Genomic DNA, 10,297 nt, shown 5'->3' with positions numbered 1-10,297 from the left:
AAATCTGTACATGTATGAATTGGAACCCTACTAGCAACACTCCTTGACTTACCATCATAAAACTTGAACAACAATTATTTAAGTTTTTTTGTTCATTCCCAACAATGTATACCTTTCTGAGACCAATGTTAGAAAATGTATGGACTGAGCTTTAAAGTTAGGGGTGAAGGTGGAGAGCATGAAATCTAAAATCCCTTACGCCTGTTCTCGGTAGCAAACCTAGATTTAGGATGGTCGATTGAGCTAGAAAACCCAAGGCCTGAGGAGGTAGGTGGCTTCTGCTGTTCCATCGGTTGTCTCCTTCTCCTACTGCCTTTCTTCCTTGCATGCCTCGCTCCTTTGTTAGCTGGGCTCCCTCTTCACTCGGCCATGTGTTCAGGAAAAGTGGCTCCAGCCCCTGAGATGAATATTGACTTGTTCCAGACAATCTCCACGGTTCCCTTCTCCATGCCAGAAAGCATAAGGCCAATGGTAAAAACTGAGGGAGCTGGCTCACTGGCAGACAGGTTTTTTTCATTAATTAAAGAAGATGCTCAGGAAGAACCACCCTGTTTTCTTGACATCACCATCTTTCTTGGGCCGGATCTGATACAAATGCTACTAACATGTAGAAGATGAGAAACCAGAGAGAGCAAAGGGCTGTGTCCTGAACCAAACTGCAGCGTGGAATTACGAGCCTCAACTATATGTGGCACCTTTCATTAATGCATCAGAATGCAAAGTTGTTTTGAACTATAAGGTGGGCAGTTCAAGCTCACCAGCGGCTCCTCGGAAACCCTGTAAAAAGTCGCTATGGGTCAGAACCAACTTGAGGGCACTTCACAACAACTATGTGTGAGATAATCAACTGTCCTCTGGTCTAAGCTGGACTCCTGGTGAGCCACAGTAGGATCAGCATTGGACTGCTCACTGCAAGGTCGGGAGTTGAAACACACCAGATGTTCCCTGGAAACGCTATACAGGGTCGACATGAGTTGGAACCAACTCAACGGCACGTCACAACAATAGTAATGGTTTAAGCTATGTGGTATTACTTGCAGCCTAAAGCGTTTGAACAGACCTAACTTCTTAAAAAAAAAAAGGAAAAGAAACACATTCAATAAACAGAATGGGTTACATGTAAGTCAGGAGGGCAAACATGAACTCTCCTGTGTGTTAGATCACAAGATCAATGAATTCTTGAGACCCCCTTAGAACACTAAGAATCCACAATACAAAGAAATCTCAAAAGTGAATCAGTAAAAAGTACTGCAACTTCAACAATTCAAAACAAATGCATCCATTTTCTGTCACTGTGCCGCAACTCGGGGCCTAGAGCAGCTGCTTCAGTTAGGAGCTAAATACCACAGCTGGGTGGGGGTGAGGAGCCTGCACCATTCACTGGTAGTCGTCGAGTTTACCCCTCAATCTCAAACCTTTCCTGAGCAGACTAACAGGAAAGCCAGTGATGGTGAAACTCCAGTGGGGAATGGAGGATAAAGGCTACCTGGTGTCCGTAGATGGCTATCTGAACATGCAGCTTGCAAATACAGACGAATACATAGACAGGGCCTTGTCTGGACATCTGGGTGAAGGTTTAATAAGGTGTAATAATGTCCTTTATATCAGAGGTGTTGAAGAAGAGGAAGAGGATGGGGAAATGAGAAAAGAGCATCTTTTGAGGGAGATTATATATAGTTCAAGGCAAGAAAGATTTGTGTGTTTTTCAGTTTGACTTGTTAACCATTGATACCATATATTCAAATGCAAAGCTTAAATGATGAAACAATTATTAGCTATATAAGCAAGGCTTTAGAAACCATACAATTTTATTCAAGTTGGTATTTTTTTTTTGTAAGACCATTGCTGATTTTTCCTACAAGGCAAAATAACTTATTTTCTTGCTTTAGAAATCTTATAAAGGTGAATTTCAGTCCTTTCTTTATATATTAACTGAGAACTTTAAGAAGCAGCAGTTACATTTAAAGTCATTTTTAAGCCACTTTTGACATGTATAAAACTATACATTATCTAACTGTATGTACTGTATTATTTTACTTAGTAAACTGCATGCTAATTCTTTATCAATATAAGTACAGAATGTACATATTATAGCTTAGAACATCACCTGAAAATTAAAATGGTGTGGAGAGAGTACACAACAGAGACCGTAAGTTTCCACTTTAGGTCGAAGGAATATGCTTTGCTCAGGGAAGTTTTCTGAACAGAACTCACGTCAGTGAGAAATAAAAACCAGTCTCACAATTACGTAAAAAAAACAAAACGAATGTATTCAGTAGACTGGGATGATACGTCTGTAGTCACCCTACATGCTGCTTCTTGTTAAGTCCAGTCGGTTCTGACTCATAATGCAACCCTTTATAGGGTTTTCAAGGAGCGGCTCAACTCATAATGTGACCCTTTATAAGGTTTTCAAGGAGCAGCTCGTGATTTGAACCACCAACCTTGCGGTTCAAACAGACCTTGCGATTCAGTGCTTATCCTGCCGTGCCACACCAGGACTCCTTTACACACTTAGACTTATATTTTATGTCTTAAATATCTATTCACCCCTCAAAGGAGCACACAGATCTGGAGTTACACGGCCAAATCTGAAAACCTACTTCTACTGCTTGCTAGCAATGTGATGTTACTTAAGTTACTTCAAAACTTTAGTGTCTCAGATGTTTCCGTTTTCGTGTCAAAGAGGATCAAATTTACAGCAAACACCTATAAGACATTCCATGAAAATGGTTAGCACCTTGATTAGCACTTAGTAAGGACTCGGTGTTCTCGACTACTGTTCCTACTGAAAGGTGTTCAGTCTGAAGTGAATTCATTCACACTTCATGAGATTCTTTGAGAAGCTCACCTAGCAAAGTGCCTAGCATGTAGAAAGCACAGAGTCAGTGGGAATTGTCGTTATCAAAGTTAATATTATGATCAACTGCTAGCTGCTACTTATAGCCCACACAGCCTGGTGGGATTAACTGAGATAGAAATTAGCAACAAAGAATTTCAAAACTGTTTCTGTACCAAATATAACCACATATAACCATGTAACCCCACACTACTTACGGAGGGAGATTTGCTTTCTATCACTTGGGATTTTTCAAAGACACAACTATTTTATTTTCTTTGGTTTCACAGACCAGGCACAGTGGTTAAGCTGCTAACTGAAAGGTCAGAAGTTCAAACCCACCAGCAGCTTCACGGGAGAAAAGGCCAGGCAATTGGTTGCTCTAGAGCTGGCAGCATGGGAAACCCTAGGGGGCAGGTCTGCTCTGTCCTGTAGGGTCCTAGGAGCCAGATTCCATTCACCAGCAGGGGATTGGATTTTAGTTTTGGCATTTCATATACAACTCTTTAGAAACAACTAGGGAGTTTCATTTGCCATCATTTCATAGAAGCCTTCCAGAACCAGGAAATGTGATTAAAAGTCCGAGAGAGACCAGTGACCATAGTCCGCAAGAGGCGAAAACAACAGTCCACAGGATCAACTGTTCGCTTCCTATAAATCACTTCAACTCAACTTTAACTGTAGAAAACAACGGCTGTCAGTCAAATTGAAAGTCCTCCTAGCTGAGCGCTAACGTTCCTTCATACCATCCACTGTATGAGTGCAGCTGCTGCTGGAGGGGGTTGTGTGCCAACTCACAGTGTCCCTGGTATAGGGTTTCCACCGATGTAAATCTGATCCATTTAAGGAGCGGAAAGCCTCCCTTTTCCCCACAGGTAGACTGACCTTGTAGTTAGCAGGCCAGCTTGCAGCCTACTGTGCTACCAGAGTTCCTCAGTAAAGCCAGTACTTACTTGAAAAGAGAATTTTTGGGTCTTTGAGGTTTCTTCTTGGCAAAAAAGGCTGCAAATTCGCGGCCAGTGCTGCCATAACTTAGCTGAGCTGATGGCTCCGAGGCTGTCCGAGTATTCTTCATGTCCAAGTACTCAGTCAACAGCATCTGTGGAATCAAGGGAACAGTTTAACACTCACAATCAGAATGTACAATTAAGAAAAACAACTGTTAAAACCATGACACTCTAGATTAAAAGCCTCATCCTTGACATCCGGAAATAAATGAACTTGACCATTCAATCTGCTAATGGAAGGGTTAAAGAAAGATTTGTTGTTGGTGCTACTTGTTCCTAGGAGGAGGAACAAGGTGTGGTGGACATCTGAACCTGGGGGGTAAAAGAAGTGACTTTACTTAGTGTTTACTTGTTTCCACAAGGTCGGAAGTTCAAATCCACCAGCTGCTCCTCGGAAACCCGATACAGGGTCTCTATGAGTCCGAACCAACTCGATGGCAACTTAACAATAATAATAAAGGCAGTGTGCTAAGTTTAAAAATACTATCATTCAATCACAATTTCATCCTCATTGTTCCAACTGTCAGCAGCAGCAGCAGCAGCAATGCTACAATACGGGTATTTACTGAGGGCGAGGTGCTGATCCACTTGGATGCATTACCTTACGTAACGCACAATATGTTATCCGGTAGGTTATCAGATTCTAGATAAGGAAATTCTAGATAGAAGGTTCTGGAATCCCCTGGGTGGCATGTGTTCTTCCCCTTCTTCTGACACAGTACAGTGCACCCCCACTTTAGCAAACCTGCAGCGAGAGGGACCGCAGGTCCTGGAAGCTCGGCAATCTGATTGGCAAGGGAGCTCCAGGCCACTTCATGTCCTGAGAATTGCAAAGTCAGAAGAGCATCCACCTTTTGGGTGGTGGGTCCTGCTCATCAGAGCAATCCCTTGTAGAGCCATTCTAGGACCAGGACTGGGCTCATCTGTGCCACGATTCCTATGGTCATGATTCCACTAGTTTAAAGAAAATGCCAGGTCTAAACAGAAAGGACCACAACACTAAGAAAACCTGAGACTAAGGCACATCAACTTGTGTCTATAATCACTCACCACATTTAAACTCTCAAGATACCCAAGTACAAGGTGGTGGTGGAGGTGATGGTTATGTGCTGTTGAGTCAGTTCCAACACATTGTTGTTGTTGTTAAGTGCCGTCGAGTCGGTTCCGACCCATAGCGACCCTTTATTGGGTTTCCAAGGCTGTACATCTTGATGGGAACATAAAGTCTCATCTTTCTCCCCTGGAGCAGCTAGTTGATTCTAGGCTAACCTTGCAGGTAGTAATCCAATTTGTAATCCACTATGTTAACAGGTTTCCTTATCAAAGTACATCGTAGTTGTTAAGTGCCGTCGAGTCGGATCCAACTCACAGTGATCCCGCACAAGGTTTCCAAGGAGCAGCTGGTAGGTTTGAACTGCCAAGTTTGTGGTTCACAGTACAGTGCTGATTCTATAGCTAGACGCAAGCAATTCTACCCATAACTGAAGTAAAAGCTTTTCAGAGACCCGAACTGCCATCTACACACTCATTCCTGATCGCATATGTGTGTATGCATGCATTCAATAAAAGTCTGAGGACCAAAGTAAGCATCTTCATCAGTAAACACTTTCAAGAGGTATCCTGTGAACATAATGCTGCCCCAAGTCAGTTTCAAACCAATTATGTCTCTGGTACAAATAAATACACGACTGAGGATTTCGTAAATACCAGAAATTTCAGAAACAGAATCTTACTTGATGGTCAAATAAAATCTATAAAGTAAAAATTACTATCTCCTTTTTAAGGATGAAGAAATAGAATGAGCAACATTAAGAAAGTAGACTAATTACAGAATAACAGGCCAGGATCTCAACACAGATTTAGTTGCTTCCAAAATCTGTGTGGTTAACCATGATGACATTCTAGGGCCACTAAGAGCATACAAACTGCCCCTAAGAATGTGTCTATGGATGGCTCTAAATACATCTAAAGATCTCATCTGTACAGTAAAGATCGCACCATTACTGTTAGGTGACACTGAGGCTGTTCCGACTCGTAACAACTGCCTTGTCCTTTGGCATCTTCAAAATTGTTACATTTGAGATCATTGGTGTAGCCATTCTGTCAATCCATCTCCTTGAGAGACTTCGTGTTTTGAGCTGACCCTACACTTTACCAAGCATCATGTCCTTGGGTCCTTCCTGAAAATTCCTCCGAAGTACAGCACACAAAGTGTTGCCATCCTGCTTCTAAGGAACATTCTGGCTGTACTTCTTCTAAGGCAGATTGGTTTTTAATTCTGGCAGTCCAGGATTCTTTCAATGTTCTTCACCAACACCATAATTCAAGCACATCAATTGTTCTGAGGTCTTCCTTATTCATTGTCTGACTTTCACATATTTATGAGGCAATTGAAAATACCATGGCTTGGGTCAGGTACACCTCACTCCTCAAACAGACATCTTTGCTCTTGAACACTTTAATGAGGTCTTGTACTAGGTAAGGATAAAACATGTTCAAAGACAAGTCAAGTTTTAAATTTTATGTAAGAGACCACTAGGATATTATTAACGATGCTGAGGAAGCAGGATTAACAAGTACTAGCTCTGTTAATGCTGCACCCAAACCAAAGAGGATATCGAGTTGAGTCTCTACTTTAGTAACGACTCAGTTGAGGGACCCAGTTATACTGCAGATTTATTATACCAGCTAACAGCATGATTTTCAGCAATCTGTGATCAACAGAAGACTAACTCTTGTTGTTATTGTTAGTGTCGCTGCATTGTTTTTGACTCACAGTGATCCTGTATAGGACTTCCAAGGAGGAGCCGGTGGGTTTGAACCATTGACCTGTGGTCCACATTCCAGTGCTAATCTTACAGTGCTACACCAAGCTAATAGCATGAGTCTCAGCAATCTGTGACCGAAGGAAGACTAAGTAACCAAACAAAACAGAGCTTCAAATTGATGTGATGTGACAAGATGTCTACAAAGCACTGAATCTCTGAGTGTTGGTACAAATACCAATATAACAAAGAGCTGTCTTGATCAAAGCATGAGGACACACTAAACCAAAAAGTCCTTTTCAGATAGTACTTGTTGCCCTAGGATTCAATGACCAGTCATGTACAATAAAACAGGCCTTTCCCTAGCACCCACAAGAATAAAAAGGATATAGTTTTCGAAGAGGCCCCAAGGAAGACCGAAACAGATTTAGGCTAGGATATTAATGACCCTCAAATTTCAATCCCAGGAGCACTGCTGTGGGACAAGCCAGATCACGTGACAGCAGTCTATACCCAGTGCTGACTCAGCTCTGTGGCAAATGGGTCCCAGACTAATTAATGTTTAGCAACGTCATGGTTAAGATACATGCTGATTACATGAATTTACAATTAAAATATTTTCGTGCATTAACACTAGCTAAATAATGCTTCATTTATTCTAAAACTTTCTATTTAACAGAATCCTATACAGGACTTTAATTACACTATTTACTGTGCCTCTCTGTAGAGTAAATCATACATTCGGTTTTTATGAGTATCACCTTGATTCCTGAAAATACAACAGAGAAAATGAGAAAATATTACAATATTAAAAAAAACTATGACTATGACTCAAAATTACTCAGTATTATAGGGTTTCCCATAAGGTCGCCAGCAAATGGAACAGTAACAACAAAGGCAAACAGAAAAGGCTGAGTTGTTTTTTCCAGATAGCAGCCTAATTTACCCTATTGTATAAGGACTACAATATTCTGCAGTAAGAAAGCAAAAAGAAAAATAAACACAGTCATTTGGAAAATGGAATGTCTGCCTGCTTAATTACTCTGATTATCAGTGGTAATTGCACTATTTAGAGCCACCGTTAGGATGGTCTTGTGACTAGTTCCTTACTCTAGCATTTGGAGAAAACAAACAAACACCTGATCAAGTAAAGCTGGGCTCAAAGAGCTCAAGTTTAGCCTTTTTGGCTTTTTTTCTCCATTTGAACCCCAATTAACACCACCATCAACAACAAAAAGTAGTTTGGGTAGCTTCCAAAAGATTATTTATTTATTTATTATTTATTTATAATTAAACAAATTTCTTTAGCACATAAAATCAGTAAAGTATTAAGCTAGGTAAAATACAGGGCGCAGATACACAGCTAACCCTAAATGTACTTGGAATCGTGGGTACAGCGCTATAGGATCGTTTTAGTGGAGACCCCAAGGAAGACCTAAAGAGCTTTAGGCTCTGATATTAATGATCCTCAAATTTCAATCCCTCAATGTCAGTGTGAATTGCAAGGGTAGTGGTTCACACTCACCTACCACTCCTCGGAAACCTTACACAGGATCACCAGTAGTCGGAATCGACTATGTGGCTATCTAGTGACAGACACATGAATGAGAACAACACGGAGGAGCACATGGTAAGGGAGTCTGCATCAGGACAAGGAGACAGCCATGAGCACGGACAGGAGGACCATGAAAAACGCTTCCACATAATAACACTGCAAACCAAAGCCCACTGTCTGCGAGTCGAGCCTGACTCACTGGGACTCAGCTTCACTGAAGCAGACAGCCATCTCTTTCTCCCACGGAGCAAGTTCTGGGTTTGAACTGCCAACTTCACAGTTAGCAGTCAGTCCCTTTCTTTCATTTTCAGTGGATCTTAAAAACCTTCGTTTTATTTCTGATCATCAATTCCTGCTATGGATTCAATTTCTCCCCCTATAATCTTGTTGTTGTTAAGTGCCATCAAGTCAGTTCTGACTCATAGCGACCCTGTATAGGGTTTCCAAGAAGCAGCTGCTGGGTTTGAACTGCTGATCTTGTGGTTCACAGTCCACTGCTGACCCTACAGCACTACACCAGGAGTCCTGTTTACTGTATAGGTTTTCTATTAGTTATTGAAAGAAAGAATGTTGAAATCCTAACTCCAATTGTTGAATTTTCTGTTTTTCAATTCAATCCATTTTTCCTTCATGTGTATTCAGTCCTACAGTATTTTAATGATGCTACTTTGGAGTCCTGGTGTGGCGCTATGACTGCAAAGTTGGTTTGAACCGCAAGGTCAGCAGTTCAAGTTCACCAACTGCTCTTCGGAAACAGGGTTGCTATGGGTTGGAACCAACTTGACAGCACTTCACAACAACATACACGTGCATATACAGAGACCATAAACATGAATGTACCACATGAACATGGTGTGACTCTTGCCTTCTGGGCGTTACCTTCAATCTTAATGGTCCACTAAGAATACCCACCAACTCTCATTCAAACCCACAAAGTGGTTAGCATCATCACTTGGGATTTTATCTTGTAGTTCTCGGCTTTGTCTCCTGCCTCTTCGTTCCGGCCATGCCTTTTCTTTGTATCTCTGTCAGCATCTAATAACGCATTGTTTTGGACAAAGTAGGAGCTCTCTAATGTGAAAAGTAACACGTTCCAAAGGGCAGACACTTACTGATGTTTCGCGTTCACAGATGAGCTCCTCTGAGTATAAGTACAACAGCCCTGGTGAAACAGCAGGCTTTCCGAGGTACACTCATCCATTCACATCACAGGAATGCCATCTATTACATTTCTGCTCCAATGAGATACGGACTACCCTAATGACCCGAAAGAGTTAATGCATCTTGAAAAAGACCCAAATTACTCTCCAGAGACAGCTTATTCAATTAAGTGGCTACGACCCAGAATTTTCAATTAGCAGTTCAGATACAAAAGACCCTTCATAATGGTTATCTATAATATGAGAACATCGACACACCTGTAAAACGCAATGCATGCTTAGAGTTTATTCTAAATGTAATCCTTAGGGGTAACAAATGCAGATTCAGGCTCAATGAACATTTAATATGTACCAACGAGCCAGGAACTGAGGGGAAATATTGTGGAGTGGGCAATAATGGGACTTGCAGAGTCGGACGATTTCAGAATAACTGAGGGGCGACTTTTCAGGAAGAAGTGAGGACAGGCTGTGGGGGTGCTGCCCTTACTGAAGGGTCCACGAAGACCACCTCAACCCAGTTCATGCAACTGAGCTCTTCCCCTCTGGCACTGGTCTGTCCAGGCTCAGCTCTCACACGCCTCACAATACATCTGGACATAGTCAATTCAGTGTGGGAACTCCCTCTTCTCAGCTTTCGTATTATCACTACCTGGAATCATTTCTCCACTTGCCTATATCCTGTTGTTGTTGTTGTTGTTGTTGTTAGATGCCACGGAGTCAATTGCAACTCACAGCAACGCTGTATGGCAGAGGTGGAGAAGCTTTTTTCTGCCAAAATCTGTTATACCATTCACGGGCCATATAAAATTATCAACTTAAAAATTAGCCTGTCATACCATTAAGGAGCTCTGGTAGCGTAGTGGTTACAAATCGGGCTGCGAACCTTAACGTCAGCGGTTCGAAACTACCAGCTGCTCCGCGGAAGAAAGGTGAGGCTTTCTACTCCCATAAAGATTTACACCCTTGGAAAC

General features: G+C 41.7%; 2 protein-coding genes across 2 annotated transcripts in view; one reads left to right on the top strand and one right to left on the bottom strand.

The window, feature by feature from the left end:
- The window catches only part of EXOC4 (exocyst complex component 4), a 947,076-nt gene that overhangs the window by 674,283 nt on the left and 262,496 nt on the right, over window positions 1-10,297 (bottom strand). Inside the window, 1 exon segment of the mRNA XM_006861146.1 lies at window positions 3,793-3,938. Within this exon segment, the coding sequence (XP_006861208.1) occupies window positions 3,793-3,938 (146 nt within the window).
- LOC102814180 (small nuclear ribonucleoprotein F-like) lies at window positions 370-1,714 on the top strand. The gene is made up of 2 exons (XM_006861215.1): window positions 370-471; window positions 1,388-1,714. Exons 1-2 carry the CDS (start codon window positions 370-372, stop codon window positions 1,712-1,714), a joined length of 429 nt encoding a protein of 142 aa, XP_006861277.1.

The sequence above is a fragment of the Chrysochloris asiatica genome, unplaced genomic scaffold (genome assembly GCF_000296735.1).
Source record: "Chrysochloris asiatica unplaced genomic scaffold, ChrAsi1.0 scaffold00041, whole genome shotgun sequence".
NCBI lineage: Eukaryota > Metazoa > Chordata > Mammalia > Afrosoricida > Chrysochloridae > Chrysochloris > Chrysochloris asiatica.
The sequence above is the reverse complement of the archived record's forward strand: the minus strand, read 5'-3'. Positions and strand labels throughout refer to the sequence as shown.

Bases quoted from the DNA above. Each gene is read 5' to 3' on its own strand.
- LOC102814180 (XM_006861215.1), top strand. From the start codon at position 370: ATGTGTTCAGGAAAAGTGGCTCCAGCCCCTGAGATGAATATTGACTTG. The intron at 472-1,387 runs GTAAAAACTGAG...ATTCACTGGTAG, and splicing joins CAGAAAGCATAAGGCCAATG to TCGTCGAGTTTACCCCTCAA.